This window comes from Anser anser (genome assembly GCF_964211835.1).
Source record: "Anser anser genome assembly, chromosome: 2".
In the NCBI taxonomy this organism is placed as follows: domain Eukaryota; kingdom Metazoa; phylum Chordata; class Aves; order Anseriformes; family Anatidae; genus Anser; species Anser anser.
The window spans coordinates 145,506,969-145,528,291 of NC_139721.1; the positions used below are offsets into that span (position 1 = coordinate 145,506,969).

A 21,323-nucleotide genomic window follows, 5' to 3' on the forward strand; every position below is an offset into this window, starting at 1 on the left:
GGGGCCAAAACCTTGTAACAGCTTACACAAATAGTTGTAACTGATTACTAACGGGAAGAAGCTTTAAATCCCTTTCAGCTACATTTGATTACGGCTCTCTGTGTTTTCCCTGGACTATTTTAAGTCAGGCGTGGGGAAAAAAGTGGCATTAAAAGTTAACGAGGAGGTTCTCCGAGATGATGCATGAAGAATACAGCTGGGATACACCTTTTTGTAAAGCAAAAAAACCCACCACAAATATAATATTAAACTCCATGTTTGCTATGAACAGGATAATACAAGGTATCAAAGAGAATGGGGAATTACAAGTCTTCAGTGCTAACTGTAAGGGGTTTAACAGGTAAAGACAGCAGTGTACGTATGCTACTTTGACAGCTATATAACATAAAACATGCTGATTTGTCAGCTGGCTTATTTATGGTTTACAGGATTTATGGGTTTGTATTTGCATTATAAAACTATGGTAGAACCACCATAATTTTATTTTAGAAGGTTTGAGTTTAAGAGCAAAACGGTAAGTTAATACAACTCTTTATGCACAGTGTTTTGGTGCTCTGCATAGTTATGTTTGCATTAGATTACTTAGAAGTCAGACTTTTAGGTGGTTCTGCAGCTCCTGGCAGTTGGTTAGGAAAAGTTTAGATAGAAGCTTACTTGACTTCCGCAGCTGATTAAGAATTATTTCAAGGAGCTAGAGGCTATTTGTCTTTAAGATGTCATACCACTAACTACCCCCCACCGGTATATGCTATATATGCACTATACTGAAAAATGGGAACAATCTGTAACCATTTGTAAGGTACTGAATAACAGTTGTGGTGCTCAATTTGCATCATTTCCAAACACATTTTTAGGGAGTATTTTTTTCAACATGAAACTGACATTCATTCCTGTAAGACTGGTTTAAGAAAACTTAAAAAAAAAAAACCCACACACCACATAAATTGCATAGTAACTATTTAAATCAAGGGTTTTTTTTGTTGTTCTTTTAAGAATGTATGTATTCCAACTATACACAGGAAAAACTTGTGTTTTCAGTAAAATGGCAAGCTAATGAACTTCTGATCGTTCAAAGAATGTCATCTATGGATCCTGCTACAGTAATGTATTACATTGAATTCCGTGCGCATTTTCATGTAACATCACTTTCAGTAAGATTCAACAATTTAAAAGTCTTCAGAAACTTAAGTCCGTCACGAAGAGTCACTATGCTGTACACAACCTTCCAAGATTCTACTTCACTATGCAAAGCACCAGCTCTAGGCGTGATAAACACTGAGCCATTAAGAATTAGCTCCTTAAGTCTTTCAAAAAACTCCACTCCCTCCACCATCCCCATGCCTTTCCCAAGCTATCTGAAAGGAGAGCAGGAAGCCTAATGATGGAGTTCTGAGAAAACACTGCTCGCTGAATCTTGTCTTCCAAGAAGCAGGGCAGTGAAGGGACAACTTAATTCACCTGCATGAAGGGTCAACTCATGAAATTCAGAGGTCACCTAGCAAAAGTTTTCAAAATGTTTGGCTTCTGGCATATGGCCACTGGCCAGCACCACTACTTAGCACCACTGATCTTAGTTTAAGAAGTACAAACCTGAAAAATAAACCTGCAGAAAGTCAGCTGAGAAAGCAATACCTACACAAGAAAAATATTAAAGATGATTTAAACAGAATTACCTACACATAAACCTTTAAGATTTAGGAAACGCAAGTTGTATTACATTTTAAAAATATATTTAAATAAGCTTCCCTCTAATTAGAGTACACAATACTGAATATAGATTTGTAACTCAAATTCTAGTGAAATCTAAGATCCGGTTGTGAGTTTACAAAACAGTCTGTTAATTTGCAACACATTATAATCTTTAACATATAGCAGCTTCAGTATGAGTAATACTTCACTTGTTGGCCAACACTCAAGTGTATTTTGTTTTCTATCATCCGACATGCCCAAACACACAGTATTTTCTATTTAAAACAAGTAATTGCTAAAATGTAGGCCATTCTGTCCATCTTCCTACAGTGTCAGTGGTTACAATGCAACAACTTAAACAGCATTTGTCTAACAGAATTGGCTCAACTCGACTTCCCCTACACCATTTGTCCAGAGAAGGATAATTACCAGCAGAACTACTGTCAATCTTTACTACACTACACATGCCATATATCCGAGTTAACTTTGATCAACATGGTCTTCACCCTTCCGGAGGTAAGGCAAACAGGGAAATAAGACATTTCAATGCTGCAGTAAGGTTTCAGTTGTCCACTGTGAACAGAAACAACGGTTTTGCACAGTGGCCAGAAGGCTGTTCTCAAGCAGTCAGTACAGTGAACCACCAACAGGTAAGTTACATTTAGATATAATTAGCACAAATTTGTGTCCTTTCCCTGTTACTGTAAAATAACTTCCCACATCCTAGTCAGAATTACTCATCGCTTTTAAAAAAAGCCCCCATTTTTGCCAAGGCAAGTGTTACTACCCCTAAAAATACAACACTCTGGCCTCTCAGTAAGGTGCAGTGACATACGAAGTAGCAAGGCGGCAGCTAAGTTTCATACAGTAGTTTCACTTCAGAATAAAGAATACAATAATAAAAGCAGACCGGTAACTTAAAACACGCTCTAAATTTGTCAAGGACACTTGGTTAAGAACATATTAGTGTTACGGAACAATCTGAAAGTGTGCAAATAACATGGAGAGTTCACTTATCTTGATGCTATAGGCTAAATCCAGACACAGTCAGGTGCTGAGCGTTATTCCTCGCCTCAAAGTACGAGGTATCAGTTTCATCATCGGGCTGAGGGATAAATGGCATCGTTTGATTCTGTAGATTATCCCAGTCTATGCCATGAAAGAGGGGGTGATGTTTCAGTTCTGAAATAGATGTTTTTATAAGCATTAGAAACTTCCTTCTGTCCTACTGTCTACTGTTCACCACCCTTTTTTTTTTTTAAAATTCAACACAAGTGCAAGTTTTAATTACAAATTGGTTACCTCCAACTTCAGTGTGATCAAGTTATCATCATGCAAACTAAGTCTCTTCCTCTGGCTGGAGAACCCACTCTACACAACACATACAGTGGAGTAGAGGTACCTAGCAGTGTTCTTCACAATAGAGCACCACAGACATTTTAAACAGCACTTCAACGACAGTTTTTAGTTTTGTCTAAATCCTACACAGTAAATGTGTGAGAATCAGTCGCACCCTTCACCCCTGACCACCCACCTTTTGCTGTCCCACGGAATGGCTCTCTTCTGCTTTGTAGAGTTCCCAAATATTTTTTCTACCGCCAGCGTTCAAATTCTGGTGGTAGGAATACTCCTACATAGAACTGAAGTCACCCCTACAGGCAAGTTACCACAGACCACCAGATTGCTCTTTCCCAGCCTAAAGGATAACTAACCAAGCTGCAAGACCAGAACTCCCCTGCTCTGTCCATTCTGATACCTTTCACATAACCTAGGAACACCACGCCCTGACGAAAGCAACCTTCCTACTTTGAGTCAATCCAAGAAATCACCTTTTTAGCCCGGGGGGATACAAACCTATGTTTATCACCTGCACCACAGACACCAAAAGCTAACAGAAAAAGAATAGGACAGATAAGAATCACATTTAGGAGGTGGAAGTTTGCCCAAGACAAATGCTCACTACAAATTTTGAGTGGCTTTTAGCTGTTAGAAAGTGTCAACACTTGCTTACCATTCCTATATTTCCTGATCAAGTAACATAGCGCAACATTAAAGTTTATTACAGACAGACAAGACAGCAGAGGGTTAGTCTTCTATCTCCTGATTGATTCAGCTACTATACACAGCAGGACACTGCGCAGATCTGCTGTAGCAGAACTGTATGTAATTCTGCTCTTAAGATGGAATTCCCATGTACTGAAGGCTGTCTTCAGTTGAAAAAATGAGCAGAGAGTATTTGCCTTTTGCAAAGAGGTATTAATGTGCGCCATAGGTGGCGGATGGCTCCTGTCCACATCTCTGAAGAAATAAAGCTCAAACTTGAGACGCTGGTGTTCTATGTCAAATATTTCTTTACAGCTTTAGAAAAAAAAATCTAGATTGACTGAGCTCATAGAAGCACACCACCAGGACATCACAGAACTTGAGTCCAGAAGAAAACCTAATGGTTGTCCTGAAAGCAAGTGATCTGTTTTCATTTCAGTGGCCCGTAAATTGGATGAAGAGATCAGATCCAGTTATCGGTGCTGTCAAAGAATGAATTTCCAAGAACTTTAGACTGGAATAAACCATTATGTCATCTAAATATAAATTTGTATGCATCACAGGCAGTTAGATTTCACCCTATCACCCAGGATAAGAACAATAATTTAAAATACCCTCAAGACACTGGACACTTTTTGGCAGTCATTAAAAGGCCGGAGAATTCCCTGTGACATTATGATCCTCATTTACAAATGTGTTCCTACTCTAATTTGTACTGGCTTTATTTTGGCTCTTAGCCTTTAGTCTGAGTAACCATTTCCATAATAATTTTGTCTCCAGTGATTCCTTTGGCAATTCTCTAAGATTTTGTCCCCTTCCTAAAATATCTCACCCCACAGGTTTCCTTCCCTGTTATCAAATTTATATGAAATATAGTCCCTGTTATAGCAGCAAGTTCTTAAGTCCCCATACAAGGGAAAAATATTCTGTTTATAAAGTGCATCTTGTAGAGAACTCTGCATTCCCTATATATTCAAAGGTAGCCTGGTTCTTAAGAAAAATCTCTATTGAATTATCTTTTGAAGAAGGCTTCTCTACCAAACTACAGAAACTTGATTAAAAGCCTAAAACCAGTTTTGTCTAGATCCCCCAAATAGCTGTCACTGAACTGGATAACAGTGAACTTTGGTATGTCAAATGCTGAACATCCATAGCAAAATAGCATTAAAGAAAAAAAGCGTTAAAAAGCCCACCCCAACCTCCCCCAAAACATTCCTCATTCAAAAGGGTAAAATCCCACAAAAATATGGAAAATATCCCAACTTGCTAAGTATTCTGGCACTATATATGAACCTTAAGCAAGCAATAAAATTTATTGATCTAAATTTCAATAGGAGGACACCACACTGAAAATTTTAATTAGTTGTAAAGAATGCAAACAAAGTTTAATACTAACCCTTCAGTCCAGCTCTCTTAGTACTATCAATTGTTAGAAGAATATCTATTGCGTTTTGGGCATTATCAGACAATTTTTCTTCACCCTCTGGCCAGGGAATATCTACAGAGATAGAGATAAGTGAGTAACTCAAACCATACAACAAACTTGGAAAAAAAACCCCACACATTCTCTGATTCCTGAAACAGATTACCTCTTTTCAAAATATTCTGGAAGACTTGTGTTGGTGTTTCATCATTAAAAGGTGGAATTCCAGTCAGAAACTCAAACAGACAAACTCCAAGAGCCCACCAGTCTACAGCAGCACCTGAGTAAGAGAAATTGAGGCCATTACCATTAAAACTTTATTTTCATATATTTGCAAGCGTAGGAAGATTAGCCATGGCAAAATTTGAAAGTGTTTATATCCTGCAAAACTTCTTGGAAATGAAAGAAGAAAAAAGATTGTCAACTTCTTCCTGACAATTATGCAGATGAAAAGTATTAAAGGGCTTCTTTAAAGTCACCCTGATCCTTAATTCTTTACAGTTAATACCAGGGCTTACTGATAATAACAGGGGTGCTAATTCAATTATCAACTCTTCCAACAAAGAATTCAGGAGCTGACTTCTCCAAGAGCTTTTTTTTTTTTTGACAGGAGAAAGTTGTCTTAGATAACTCCTCTAGTGTCTAGATGAATGCTTTGTGTTATAACCCTATAGCTATCTCTCAGTTCTTTGAGAACACTCAAAGAATTCATACTTTTAACTTAATTTTCATTTGTCTAAATTTATGTCAAAAATATTGAAGGCAGCTTGCAGAGACGAGCCAGCATGTGAAAAACTGGAATTACTTTCCATCACACTTAAGTTGATTAGGCCAATGTGTAATTATTAGTACTCTCTCTCTCTCCTTTGTTATTTAATAGTTTTATTTTTTCCAAGTTCTGGATTTTGTAAAATTCATCTTAGTAAACCATTTAAAAACAGGCAGGCAAACCAGTCCCAAACACCACTGCATGCGCTGTAAGCTTTCTGCATCTTTAGGCCGTGCCTGTACCACTGTATAAAGAGCAGATGCCAAGCTTGCAGCAAAAATCTGAAACAAAATTAAAGGGTAAATTTTTAAAGCTTTTTTTTTATTATTAGAAAAAAACAAACATTCTCAGCCATTTCAAAATGACTACTTGACTAAGTTTAGAAATGCTGAAAACTGTATAATTAGTATAATGCACTTTTAGCAGCTTTTAACAGCAGTATGAGTGCCCCACTAAGCTAAGCACGTCAAAGCAGTGAGATCACATCCATTGGTGTTAGAGGTATTTGGATGTTCAAATAAAAAATTCCCAGATTAGTCAAAGTCTAATAAGATCACAACTCTGAACAAAGAAGTAAGGTAGGTTTCAGTAGCAATTTTCTACCTCCATCCCCAAGTTTAACTAAAGATACTATATCTACTACCTTGCCAAGTCATTTCCATCAATACTTGAAGACAGGAATAGAAATACCAGGCCTTAAGTATCCGAGTCTTCTTCGCATACACAAGACTGACTGCATTAAGTGAAAAGGAAGCAATGGAAGTGTCTCTGGTTTATTTCCTGTTACACACGGTCTTTAAGAACGCTGACATTACTCCTGAAGTTTAGGCTCACATGTGACTTCTGATAGTCTTATCAGCACTACTGGTGTTCCCTGAATCTTTTGTGGAGGCACCACACAATGTGAAGCGCACATTGGACATATCTTTCTACAGAGAGACACTGTTCACCCAAACAATTTTCTCAGAAATTGTGATCTACTCATACTTTGACTGTTCAGAGTTGCACTGAACTTTCCTTTTCTAAGCAGTACATAGCAAACTCACCAGAGATCAGAGTCCCTGCATATGAAAAGACAATGAAGCAAGAAAACATTACAATTATTGCAAAAAACCCTAACAAATAAAAGCATTGACAAATATCAAGTGTAACTCTGAAAGCACAAGAATGCAGGTTTTTATTTTGTTTTATAACTTGGTGACTCAACAAAATGTTTTGTTAAAACTGTATTTTCTACTTGTAACTTAGATATGTTACAAAACTATTTTAAAATCACAACTTTGTTTACAAGAAAGTAACACCACCGGAAATATTTAGTGAGGGAAAGTTGAGTTCTGAAGCCAGAAACACTGGCTTCACTGAAGTGCAATGGGAGCTCTGATTTACCAACGCAAAACCCAGACCCTTTGCAAGTTATTACTGAAGTCCTGAAGACACTCAATAATTGTATAGAAGTCAACTTGCAACTGAGTTTTGCTATGTCCAAGTATTGTATATATATATATATATTTTCAACTACTATCCAGTTTTAATACCTACCAAGTGACCAGGATTCCTAAAGGGAAGCGAGAACTACCACGTGGGTTTAGTAATTTTCTTCTCGTTACAGTCAAATTTGTTGAGTCTGTTAAATCTTTTCATGGAGTTTTAGTTAATGTGTGTTAGCTACATACCTCAAACTTTATAAAATAGATACAAAAAAAAAATCTAAAAGCATATTTATAATTAGATTTTGTTTCCATCTCAAAAATACAGGTGTACTCAGGGATACATAGTATTTTTGTTGTTAGTGACTCAAAAGTTATTTCAGACTTTTTGTTGATCTTGGTGGAACTCAAGATTAGAGCCAAAGAGATGTGTGCACTTTAATACTGCGCTATTTCATTTTCTTATAGTATTTTGCAGGAAATATTCAATGGCTACTACTGTCCACTTTTATGGAAGAACCTGCTAGAAATCTTGAGAGTTTCACAAAGTCACTCAATTCAAGAATAACTGATTTTAATTCAACTTCATACACTTGTCTGAATGCACATAACACTTCAGAATCAATAATGTTGAATACAATGAAAATAATTGGAAGGTTAATCCTTTCATATTAAATTTTACTATTTTTTTAAAATGAATCTTTAAGGATAGTCAGAACAAGCAAGCTGTGATTCCTAAGCAACATAAAGGTTTCAGGCTGCCTAAGCACAGTTTCCAATACATCAGATTATCAGGTGCCAGATAGTCCAAATCTTCAGTCGTGAAAAAAACCAAAGGAGCTGCTGAGGCAAACAGCCATCAGCATTGGCAGAAGCTAAGCACTAGGTATTTTTAAAGAATTCACTCTTGTCCTACTTGACAGGTTCAGGGCTCTACATTTCTAAAAGTCTTTAGATATGTTACCTTTTTATGTATTTACAAAATCCATGGATTTTTTGTCTTACCATGAGGCTTTGTCAAAAGCAGCTCAGGTGCCAAGTAGTCTGGGGTCCCCAGGATGCGTTCACCTTCTACTGGGGCAGCTCCTCTTCTAACACTCTTTGGGGTCCTAAACGGCGTGCCAGCATCCCCTTGAAGAGGTGTCTTAAATCAGGGAACAAGAAAATTTCATATGTCAAACCAAACTTCAACTCCCACCTTCAGGTTTAGCAAAGGCTACAACAGTCGAAAATTAAGTTTAAAGTCAAGAACATGTTACAAAACGTACATCCCCTGAAAGCGTTTGTGAAACATGCCCCCAATCCTTTACCTCAACTATCCTGAAGCATGCATAAGAAATTAAACATTGCCTATTCTGCAATAAACTTTTCCCTAAGTTCTTTTCCCAGTGTCAAATCCCCAAATAATGTCTCAGAGTTAAAGTCCTCTTAACTTTGAATCTGAAAATGAATAATTTACTAAATATATTTTTATAATATAGTCAAAATAAAATCCAATTTTAGCACAGTTTAGCAAATATTTCATAGATCTGTAAAATAATGCATAATTTGTTGCCTATTAGAAAGGCTCAAATTACATTAAATGAGCTGTTCATTCTTTAACCTGTACACCTATGGGATGCATAATGCCTGCTGATGAAAGACTTAGTGACTGTTTAAAGCTACATAAACCTTCTGAAAGTATTTTGGGACATAATCTGAAGAAACATACACAGGCTAGCAAGTAGCTAAACTCTCTTAGCTGTAAGGCTGACTGCACTGACAGGTACCCACTATGGCCTGGAGAGACTGTGAAAGTATCTTACAGAGACTCTTATTCTCTATTCATCATTATTCCCTTAATTCTAATATATCTGGTATAGTTTTGGTTATACTATACCATACAGGCAGGCTACAGAATCCACTATTAAAACAGAAAAAAAGGTAATCATTTAGTAGTGATGTTGTTTCAAAAAGCATCACTAAAGTATAAAAAATGTATCATTCTATTCAAGTCTGAAGCTAGAGAACTATGTAACGCCATCTGCTTCTCAGGAGAGGAAGTGCACACTACCCTGACTCCAGCTGAACACAAGATAGTACATTAAAGTTTTACGCCAAAACGGAAGCAAGCAAATTAGACATCAGAAGAAGAGTCTTTCCCAAACATACTATTCTGAATGTCCCTTTTTCGTACACAGAATCATTCAACGTGTTTGACAGAACAGCTAAAACACTTGATGGCAAAGGCTTTAAATCCTACATCAGCCTAAGTAACCAAAGGCTTTATAAAGCTATAGCAAAATACAACAGGAAATAAGGATTGACACACATACTTTAACCTTTCCCACATCTGAGATTCTAACTTATTGCAAGACAATTTATTTGCTATTAATAGGATTAACAGAGTCAAAAGAAAAACTTCATAACCTGCATACAGGTTTTACTGTTGATGAAAAAAGGATGAAAAAAGAAGCAGGCACAGTAGCAATTACTAGCAGCTAAACACCATTTACAGACTGCCTTGGGGTGAGGTACAGGAAGAAAACAGTTCCTGCTAAGCTCTCACAGAAATAAGAACTTCAGCCACAAAAGTGCAATAAGCGAAAGCACGTCAGCAAAAGCGATCTTTGACAGACTACTTCAACTTTTCCTTAATTAACAATTTAAGGAATAATCTCAGGTCACTAACGTGTGATTCCCACACTAAGTTTCTATGTGTCTCCTTGTATACCTGATAGACTCTGTAGGGTCTTCCTCTCTGCAGCGGTGTAATAGCTGTTGGATAGGAGCCACTACAAGCCGGTGAAAGATCCATTATGTCTAAGGAAGCCATGCTACACGGCTCAGACACATTGGAGACGTTAATTGGACTATTGTAACTTCGAAAAACAACAGCATTTTTTTTGAAGAGATTCAGTGTTTCCATCATCTTTTCTGAAGGAGAAGATACTGTGTCAGGGTAAGTTTCTTCAGTGTGTTTTTGGTGATTATCCTGTTCAAGATCTAACACCTTGCAGTCCTGGACAGTATCTGCTTTCTCTCCATTTTCTGAAGCATCTTGGGAGTTAGGTGATGTTATTAGCATGCCTTCTGCTTTTGGTTCCTCAAAGGAGAGGTCTTTAACACTTCTATCCAAATCTAAAAGCTGCTTTTCTAAATGGCTTTCTGTAACAGACATTTCAGGAAGGGATAAGTCAGAATCTGCACTCAGGATTCCCAAAGGTTTTTCATCATCAGCGCATAAAAAACTTGAGTTCATGTACTCCTTTTTATCCTTTTCATGATTTGCATCCAGATCACACATAAGATTTTTGGCTATAATTAGATTGGCTGATTTTTCTGCTCTTTGCTGCCCACCAATGAAACTCTGAACTTCTTCCTTGCTTTTGCAGGTCTCCTGCAGGCACCCATCATCACCAAGCATTAAAGACTGAATTTCTGTTGTCAAACCTGTCCTTCTGTTTGCTGGAAATTCGAAGATCTGACAGCCACGTTTATATTCTGCATTGCTTTTTTTAATGTAGTTAAGCTCCTGACAAGGACTAGTGTCAACTAGTTCAAAGCTTCTTTTCACACCTGGCTTTTCAAAAATTTCTTCTTCTTTGATAGGTTTGATATGATCATTCAGGCACAAAGGCGACTGTTGATAACTGGAAGTTTCTGCAGCTTCATTAGTCATCTCTCTTCTACTTGCACTGAGTTTTTCTTCCCAAATCTTATTTTCAGAAAGACATTTTCTTACTATGCCTTTCGTATCCAGTGTGGTCACAGGAGTATCTGTTATATCACAACGCTCACTTCCCAGCTTCTGCCTGCTGCCAGAATCATTGCTGCTGATGGGAGAAATAGCAGACTCCAGTTCTTTTTTCTTAAAAATTTTAGTATCTTTGCTATTCAGCAATTCTATATTAGAAAGGAGATCTGACTTGCTGTCACTTGTTTTGCCTTTTGTAGAAAGTAGTTCATCTTCAGTTTGCTGCAAATGAGCACATTAAGTTTTGAGTATCAAGAAAAAAAAATCACAGCATTACAGAAATGTGTCCTTGAAAATACCTTATTTCTACTTCAGTAAGGAACAGCAAGTTAGCAAACATTACTAGTGGTTATGAAGAATAAGTAGTGATAAAAAGCAATACGCACCACATCTGAAAAAAACTAAAAGAACTAGACTAGGGAACAGCTTTCATAATTTGACTTTAAGAAAAAAATAAGCTCACTATACTACAAAGGAAAATGCAATGTTTTTAAAAGCCTACAGATAAAGAAATATAGTGATTAAAATTGTATTATTTGTGACTATTTTATGTTAAGCCACAGGAAAAAAAACCACCACACCATAGTAGAAAACCCTACCATACTACCCTGACTGCCCTGTAGCACGTTATACTCTAGAGACAAAGGGAAAATGTAGTATTACTACTATTTTGGTAACAAAACTAGAAACAAGGCCTTGAGAAATGGCTAGAAAAGTTATCTTTAAACAATTTATAATACTTTGTTTTGCATGCTCTAAATAGGAATTGCAGCAAGGGACTAAATAACACAGCAACATTTTCCTTTAGGTCTCATATTTGTTTGTACAGAATTTCATTAACAGTTTAAAATAAGAAAAAGGATTTTGCATCAGCTATGACTAGTAATTACTAGTGCTAGGATAGCTAGCATTTTGTGCATTTTTTTCTCCTCTCCAAGATCTGTCTTCTAAAGAAATTCTTCAGTCTGCATGCTGAGATAATAAAACTAGAGGCATACAGTCAGATTCCAGAGAGACAGAGCTGCCAGCATTGCCTAACTTATGGGAAATAGAGCTAAACCAGTGCCATCCAGCCAAAGCCTTATTTCACCCCTTTACAGGAGGCTAAACGGCATTTGCTTTGCCTGTTATGTTGCACAGGACTATTTGTTTAGGGATAAAAACAGTAACACTAGATAGATCCCAAACTCCCATTCAGCAAGGATTACAACCAGCATTCCTTCTCCAGTAGGAAGACTTCTCTGCATCTGAAGTAACCGGGGGAAGTAGAAGAGAGATGCAATACCGCATATAGAAGTACAAGCTGTTTTAATTTGTAGTGGTAAGATGAAACAGTCCTGACCTCTACACCTTTCTCCCACCTGGGGCTGCTGTAGCATTCTGATTCCACACTTGACAAGTATGTGTGTGACTGACTACTGGCACTGGAGGTACCAAACCTTTTTCTTGACTGAAGCAGAGCAGGAGTTAAACTTCTCACTGGCATCACAGGAGTTAATGGAGAAGTATCAAGACCTTGAGAGAAAAAAAGTATATATAGATAAATATTGATGTGGGTATACACACAAACCTTGATCCAAACACAGACTGTATAAACTAGCTTCACAATATGTCAAGATTGCTTTAATATTGCTATATTAAATCACTTTCAATTGAAGTACACAAACAGCTGATGCAATTTGTGTAAAATCCTAATGACAAATCTTGAATTACATAGCTGTGCATTAAAAAATAATCAAAAGATGGCACTAGTAATTTAGCTGAAGAAGTGTCAGTACTTAAGTACTAGAGGAACGGTAGACAACAAGACTGCTAGAAACACACCTTTATCAAGTGGGTCCACACTATTCACGTAAGATTAAAAACCAAAAGACCGATCACCTTATAGCAAAGAGCGTTACTCAGTACAAGATTTGGTATACTTACCTGTTTTGAATAGTTTAGCTGAAAGAGGGGTATTTTCCTTTTCTACCATAGACAGGGGAGAAACCACTCCATGCAGACTGTCAGATGCAATACTTGAATTGGGATTGATTGGCATTTTCATTCCAACAGGACTATACTATCAAACAGGAAGAAGCATACTTAAAAGTTAACGGAGCTGGAACAACGCATCCAAGATTGAGAGTGTAACTTCATACATTCTGTATTAAATTTGCAACGGAGCTTAGCCATGACCATTTACCCAACTTTTATTTTTAAATCACAATTGGTACTCAGCATTTTGAAATATAGTCCCAGGTAACCACTCTAGATTTTCAAGGCACTGAAAAATATACAGATCATTCTACCAGTTGGCAGAAGCAGCATAAGAATAACCTTACTCTTCCTATTTAAGATAAGGAAAATAGAATAACAAAGTACTTCAAAACCAGTAAAAATTACTTACAAAACCCAGAGAGCTGATAAGAGACAACAGTTGTCCTGGAGTACGTGAGTAGTCATGTTTTGGCTTTGCCATTGATGGTGTAGTAAGGATATCTATCATGTTTATCTCTACAAATGGATTTGAAAAAATTAAGCAGGTCAGGTTCACATTGACTATTCAGCTCTATTTTCTGCTGCTTGAAAAAAGCGTGTTCAGATGCTGAAGCAGCGATCTAAAATCTTCTGCTAGACTAGGCTCACTTCTTCACCCTCCTCCTGCTCCTTCCATTTATTTGGGTAAGGTCCCAGTTCAGTTTGGAAATGAATATACACAAGGACAGAGAAACATGCATTGAAGGACAGAAATAAGTAAAGATACACCAAGAAAAAGCCAGAATTACTCATTCAGTCAAGTTCTCTTAGTGGATTTCATAGAAACTTTGAAATCCATATCCCTTAAGAGAAATGGCTCCAGATCATTTTTCACACACCTTTGTCCCAAAGAATAAAAATTAGCCTCAGAGTGCAGTGCACAGAACAGTTTCTTTACTAGCATGCACTCTGTCAGTACTTACCTACTAAAAATCAGGTATTAGTGTAGTGTTTGGGCTTATTTAATTGAAAGCTGTGTGCTACAAGGATGCAAAACATTCAAGAACATGGAATTGTGTCCAAAAAAAGCACTAAGAAATACAAAGAATAGGATAGGGATAAATCTTACCTCTGTTCAGAGTAACTCTGGAAAGCCCAAAATCTGTCAGCTTTATGTGGCCCTGATTAGAAATGAGCATATTGTCTGGCTTCAGATCCCTGAAGACACGAATATAGTTGCAGTCAGCAAAAAGACAACTGGGCAACATTATGGAAGTCACCCAACCAAAACCGCATAGTCTAAAACACTCAGCAATATTGCTGATTCTCAGCAATAAGGTGCCTCTCAGCCAACAGAAAGTTCCAGTTGGAGGGATACACCAAAACGGCTAAAAATGTCTGGCTCTAAATATTGGACAAATGTCTTGGGGCTTGTAACGTCACCATGCATGTCACATCAGTTGCACATTCCACTATATGGAGGGTTTAATAAGTGCTCTTGATGAGGACTACCATAGCAACATCTACTAATGTGTAGCTCCTACATATGAGAACAAGCATGGTAAGAGTTCACGTGTTCTCTGCAGCTCTACCGAGTGCAGCACAGAACATTGTCACTACCAGGAGAGCATCAGAGCAGTCAGTGTCCCTTTGTCCTACAGTTATGTGCTTGCAGCATCCAGAGGGTTCCTGAACTAGCAGGCGCTCAAGTGCGACAGGGAGAGAAAGGGGCCTTAGCAGGCAGCACAGCTGTGTTAATACAGCACTGCACTGGGGAAGGGAGGGAAGGGGAAAGCAGTGTATATTTGTCTACTAATGTACGTGGATAGGTTTTGTATTTTGGTGTTTTATGACATTGCTGCAATGTACATGTGCAAAAAGCTTCAGGAAACTCTAGCAAATGAGGTAGCTGTTACTACAGAATGGGCTATTGGTATGTGTTTGAGGGAAAGCTGGAGACAAACTCCACTGACATTAAGCTCTCAATTGCAAAACAAACAAAAACCAAACATGTTCTATTTGGTTCTAGCTGCTTTGCAGTGGTTTGCCTGAAAAGGATCATAACCTCTTCATAACCAATAAATAGTTTTTCCTCCAATAAATAGGAAATAGCAGTCTGAATGCATAACTACCCTGTTTTGCACAGCAATACTTGCCTAACACAAAAGATGGATCAAAACATGACTTTAGTCAGAAATCCATCACTGGCAATGCATGCCAACGATGCTATACTGCCTGAACAGCAGACTGCATGTCACAACTTATAGCATGAGAAATATATGATATTACATAACAAACACAAATAAATAAAACATACAGGCATCCTGAATGTGTTCATCCTTAGTAGCAAAGTAAAGGCCATACAGTAAGTGAGTAATTATGGCAATTACGTTTATTCAGTGAAACTCATGATTCATTCTACTTCAAAGTAACAACAAATAGTAAACCACAGTAACCACCATTGTTAAACTAAAAGAAAAAGATAGTTTACTTCTTATTTTCAAACAACTGAAAAACCCAAACTACCAATTCCTTTTATGTAACAAAAAGCAGGTTTTACCTGTGGATTATTCCATGTCTGTGAAGATAGTCGAGAGCCAACGCTGCTTCAGAGATATACTTCACAGCCATTTCTTCATCAAAATATCCATAAATATGGAGAAGAGATTTGACATCTCCACCAATAAGGTACTCCATCACCTGCCATTCAAGTATTTTAAATGTAACATTAAAATATATTTCAAATTTGCAAGCAAAATAAAAAATAGCTTTCACCTCCAGGAAAGTATTGTTTCAAAGAGCAGAAGCTCACAGAAGCTTCCCTGTGGTAGCTTATTGCATGTTCCCACACAAAGCTTTTTACTTGGATAAGACAATATACATTAGTATAGCCTAGCTTACTTTCTGTAATAAACTTTTCGATTAACTTCCAGAAGATTTTTGAATTATTTAAAATAATTTCCAAAGCACTTCTGTGATACTCAAGGCCTGAATACACAAACCTGTTTTTACACATTAATATAGTTCTGCACTTTATTTTCAACACTACCACAGAACACCACAACCATTTATTCACTCACCAAATAGACATTATTAGCTGACTGAAGTGAGTAGTATAAGTGCACAACAAAAGGACTTTTACTAAGAGCTAACGCATCCCTCTCTGCCTGGACCTGGTGAACCATGTTTTTATTGATCATGTCTGCTTTTTTCATCACCTGGAGAGGGGAAAAAAAAAAAGAAATCAAGTAGATGAATACATTATTTTCCTATGCCAACCTGCAGTTCCAATTCATTTACCTTTATACTTCAAGCTTGTATATGTATGTATATATATATAATATATATATAAAAAGCTATAGTTTCATATAACAGAATTCTAAGACTGAGGTTATTAGAGAACATCTTTCATTGGTCCTTTTAATTCAGTCTGAATGGAAATTATGAATGGAAGTCTGCATACTCCAGAAAATTAGTGAATAGTTTGTATCTGAAGTTAAGCTGCCCTGAGTTACCCATCTTGTCTGCAACATATACAACTTAGAACCAGGAAAAAGTATCCAATACTTAGAAATAGCATTGCTGACCAAGTCTTCCCATCTCTTCTGAGGATGCAATAACTGACCCAACGCTTGAAAACAGAGTACAACAGTCAGCCATTCTATCTTGGTATCAAGCACAAGACAGCAGCTGCTATAGCCTCCCATTCCCAACTTCACAGAGAAAGCAAGTGAACTTAAAATTTACAATCAAGTCATCCAACAAACATTTGTTTTCTTGAGAATTCTTAAAAAGGTATACAATTTATGATGAAGAAATAACAAACTTAACAGTGAATTAGATTCTAGCTCCTGTATGGAATTGTTCCATTATATATTGATGCCCACTCCATATAAATCTTAAAAAGAAGAGGCATAATAGCACAGTTGATAGGTATTTAAGCATACATTGCATACTCATTGGAAGCTCACCTACCTCCAACATCTTTGGACTGGATATGTATGGTGATAGTAAAGCCAATTTAATTTCTCTTCTACATGCAACACAAACTATAGGTTGAGTCCACAGCCATCAATCACCACTGTTATTGAATTTGATAACACAGCAGCAAGACCTGAGTGCAATTTGATACCTTCTGCATAAGTGTTAACCTTAACTGTATGGGTATTTAACATATATTAAATTTTGTAGCTGTGAGTAATCCATAAGCTTCAATGCGACATGGATAAAGGATTTACACTGAAGTTTTTCAGTCATAATGCTCATAATAAAATTTTGTAAGATGCTAAATCAATGTAATCGAACTTTTCATGCAACACAAATCACAAAAAAAATGAATCCACAGCTACCATCGTTATCAAAGTTCATACAAAAAATACCAAGACATGCACAAAATGCATCAAATTACACCTATAAAAAGTTGACCTTAGCTTTACAAATATTTGGCAGACAATAAATATTGTAGCTGCAACCAATCCATAAACTTAATTGCACCAGCAATAAAGGATTTCACATAGAAGCTATCTGGTCATAATACTCATAATAAAATGATATAAGTAGACATGCATAGCTTTGAACTGCAGAACACCCAGTTTTACACTCGCTTTGTGTGCTACGAGCCTGGTTGTAAACCTTTGACTGCAAAACGAAGTTTTTACTACTGAGAAGCCTGTTTTTTCCGCCCTGCGCGCGTTAAAAACGCAACGGCTGGCTTCTTCAGGCATGCCCTCAGCGGGGCCCCCTTGCCAGCTCCGGCAGACCGACATTTCTGGCCGGTGTGCGGGCAGGGGCCGAGCAGCTCTGGGGCTGAGGAGGGCCCCGAGGCCGCCCCCTCACCTTGACGGCGTACAGCCGGCCCGCCTTGCGGCCCAGGTACACCTTCCCGAAGGCGCCGCGGCTGATGGGCTTCACGATGGTGAACTCCTCGATGGAGGGCGGCCGGGGGACCTCCACGCGCCTCGGGCCGGCGGCGGGGCCGTTATTGCCACTGTCGTTGTCCTTGTCACCGCCCTGCCGCGCCTCAGCCGCCGGCTCCCCCATGCCCATGGCGCCCCGCGCCCATTCGAAATGGCGGCCCGCCCCGTGACGTCACTGCGGGGAGGTGGCCGTAATGGCGGCCGTAACAGCGGCCGTAATGGCGGCCGGGGCGGGGCGAAGGGAGGCGAAGTGAAGCGGCTGAGGGTGGTGCTGCAGGCAGCGCCCTCTGGGTGGCGGCCGCTGCTTCGTTGCCTGCGCTCGAGTGTGCCCCGCCGGTTGTGGTCGGTGTCTGTTGCTAACAGACTTTTTTAAGTTTTGCATCTAACCACAGGGAATGGTTAATAAGTGGCTGTAACTGGCAGGAGCTGAATAAAGTTGGTTGAAACGCTCTTTCAGGGTTGGTGACTGCTGTGTCGGTACCCGCATTTTGGAGCGATGGGCTCCTGTCACCATCTCTAGCCAGACCTAGTGTCTTATTGTCTCCTCATTATATAGCCTTCCTGGCTTTATCAGAAGCGCCCCTTAAAAATTTACTCATTCACATATATAGCACTTGAAAAAAAAAAAAGGCTTTGTTCTGTTGTTTGTTTGTCTTTTAATGAAAATTTATTATGACAAACTGACAAAGGTCACTGTTGGTCTGAGTAGCTAACAACTGCTCAATCTGTCATCTAGATTTCTCATCTGGAAGTAGATTGACACTTGGAGGAACAGGTCGAGTGGCCTCGATTTCTGTGGGGTGCCTAAAGGTGTAGGAATTTAACAGAGTGCAGTGTGACCCATGAAGGAATTGGAAGGTAATATTTATTTAAAAAGAAACAATGGATTTGGTCCCACATGCTCATTTTCAGTTATGCTTCATGCATGCGTTTTCTCATACTTGCATACTGGCAAGCAGCAAGAGTTGAAGTGGTGCAGTCAGGATCACTTGTGTGCAACAGCACGCTGCCGGTCAAATCCCCCCTACCAGTGCTGAGTCCTTGCTGTTTCTTGGCTTCGTCTGGACTGGGGATGACAAACTGCTTTCTGGGCAGCTTTTCTATGATCAGGAACTACTATGTTGTGATCTGTTGCCTCCCTCCAATTCTTGTTACTCTCAGGCACGGTTCCCATGTGTTTTCTTTGTTTACTTATCTCCACGGCTACATTCTACCTTCCCGTTGTGGCAGCAGGAACGGGAATAGCATAAGCAATGCACTGTGACCTTGTGGCCACCCTCCTGTTATCAGAGTATGGTCTTCTGACAAGCCATCTGTGATATGGCCTTATCAGAGCAGAGGCCTTCTGCTCTCAGCTTTAAGGTCATCAGTGTTTAACAGTTTTGCTGCTCTCAGCTGTTCTCTTGTTCTTTTTTTTTATTCCTCACCCTGTCGTTTTTATTTTGTTGCTGCATTTACATTGCTGTTAATTAATTTCTACCGATCATAATTGCTCTGTTGCGGCCTCAGCATTAGCAAAGAGCCATCCCTGCAAGAGGTTAATGCAGAACTACGGGTCTCTAGTATGTCTCTCTTTCAGATGCATATACCACTTATAATCCGATACTGCACACTGAAGTCTTGCTTGTGCTTGTGGAGTGATAATTTAATGTGCAAATGTACAAAACAATGTTTTAAATAAACTTTAATGGTATCAGTTTATCATTGCCTGTGTTTGTCATTTAAATCTTCAGCATTAGTTTAGCTGTCATCTCTTGTCAGCAGCAATTTTATCAGAAAAGCACAGCTGACAGCAAGGAGGGATTGCCCCTTTTGGTGGCGTCACATTCTGATGGTCATGCCCATTGTGGGACCATAAGGTCCCTCAGCATGTTACTCCACTGAGACAGCCTGGGAAAGGACCCTCCCTTCCCCTGAAGCAACATCAGATGGGTGGAAAACTAAATGGGGTGGATCTATGTGAATTGCCTTTTTTATATTGTTGGGAGAGGTTTCTGCCAAATCAGCTGGCTGACACATGTGGTTGTTATCGCCTGAGTGCTAGTGGAAGGCAGCAGGGAGATGCACGAAAGCTAGGGGAGGCAGCACTGTGGCTTTGCTGATGCAGATCTGTGTAAGCAGGTGTGGAACAGTGCTCTTTGTGAGGAAAGGAACAACAGTGAAGAACAGCAGTCAGCTGAAAGAAAGAAAACGATAGTAAACAACCAAAAGTAATTGGTGTGAACATGGAAAGATAGCACAAGGTGGAGAAAAAAAGATGAATATCAAAGAAGAATTTCTGCCATATATAGATGTGCGTGAAAGATCTTCATTTAGATTACATTCTAACTGAATGTGAGTAACAATATTTAGGTTATTGATACATATCTTAATTTGTAAAAGTTTCTTTCTACATGCTGTGTACTCCAAGTTCCTGAAAAATATTTTAATTACTTCAGGATGGCATCTCAGGTAGTGATTGTAAGGGCTGTCACCTTACTGACAGACAGCCTTGCAAACTCCTTGGCCATTGATTGTCTGTGGGCCTGACGTGTTTTTAACACCTTTTCCTTAAACACCAAAGTTAACTTCTGATCTTGAGCCATGTAGACTCAACTGTAATAGGGAACATGAACTTTGGATAGGTCTGCCATATAATGGTACCAGAGAGGGCCTAAACAGGCTGGGTTAGGTACCAGTGGCAGCTTGGAGCTCAGAACAGCTTAACGGCCTGAGTGTTTTTGATGTAGTAGCTCCAGCAGGCTGTGTGGCCGGCATTTAGTCTAGAGAAGAGGAGGCTCAGGGGAGGGAGACCTTATTGCTCTCTACAACTACCTGTAAGGAAGTTGTGGGGAGCTGGGGGTCTGCTTCTTATCACAGATAACCAGTGATAGGACTAGAGGGAATGGCCTCAAGGTGTGCCAGGGGAGGTTCAGGTTGGAAATGAGGAGACATTTCTTATCAGAAAGAGCAGTCAGATATTGAAACGGGTTGTCCAGGGAGGTGGTGAAGTTACCATCCCTGGGGATGTTAAAGGAAAGGTTGCATGTGGAGCTCAGGGACATGGTTTAGGGGGTGACATTGGTGGTAGGGGGATGGTTGGACCAGATGATTTTGGAGGTCTTTTCCAACCTTAATGAGTCTATGATTTTGCTCCATGTCTAGGGGCTACGTCGCTGCTGCTGCCTTCATAAGCAGCCCTTCAAGCACATCTTGCTCTGGGCACCACACGACTGCAGCCTGGAGGCAGCGTTTAACCCAGCTTCGCGCTGTAGCCGCGTGTTTGACCAGCCATCCCGTTATTTGGGCTTTAGATGACGCCGGCGGCGCCACCGGGAGACGCGCGGGGAACGGGCCGGTTGCTGGGCGGCCCGCTTGTGAG

At 39.1% G+C, this 21,323-nt stretch overlaps 1 protein-coding gene across 2 annotated transcripts; it reads right to left on the reverse strand.

Moving 5' to 3' along the window:
* Positions 1-1,708: 1,708 nt before the first annotated feature.
* MASTL (microtubule associated serine/threonine kinase like) lies at positions 1,709-18,218 on the reverse strand. 2 transcript variants are annotated; one of them, XM_083822935.1, is made up of 13 exons: positions 17,883-18,218; positions 16,127-16,264; positions 15,607-15,746; positions 14,176-14,264; positions 13,477-13,583; positions 13,014-13,149; positions 12,430-12,602; positions 10,065-11,309; positions 8,357-8,495; positions 6,971-6,985; positions 5,322-5,435; positions 5,129-5,230; positions 1,709-2,871 (listed from the first exon to the last, which is right to left on the reverse strand). In XM_083822935.1, exons 1-13 carry the CDS (start codon positions 18,090-18,092, stop codon positions 2,714-2,716), a joined length of 2,766 nt encoding a protein of 921 aa, XP_083679061.1. In that variant the 5' UTR covers positions 18,093-18,218; the 3' UTR covers positions 1,709-2,713. The 2 variants fall into 2 exon arrangements, with proteins under 2 accessions (XP_083679061.1, XP_083679062.1); XM_083822936.1 differs by lacking the exon at positions 6,971-6,985 and having other exon boundaries at positions 17,883-18,212.
* Between the last annotated feature and the right edge of the window lie 3,105 nt (positions 18,219-21,323).

Excerpts from the sequence above, each read along its gene's own strand:
- MASTL (XM_083822935.1), bottom strand. The coding sequence starts at position 18,092 with ATGGGCATGGGGGAGCCGGCGGCTGAGGCGCGGCAGGGCGGTGACAAG. Across the intron at positions 16,265-17,882 it reads GCCGGCTGTACGCCGTCAAG|GTGATGAAAAAAGCAGACAT; the intron begins GTGAGGGGGCGG and ends TCCCCTCTCCAG. Across the intron at positions 11,310-12,429 it reads GGTGGGAGAAAGGTGTAGAG|CAAACTGAAGATGAACTACT; the intron begins GTCAGGACTGTT and ends GCTCATTTGCAG.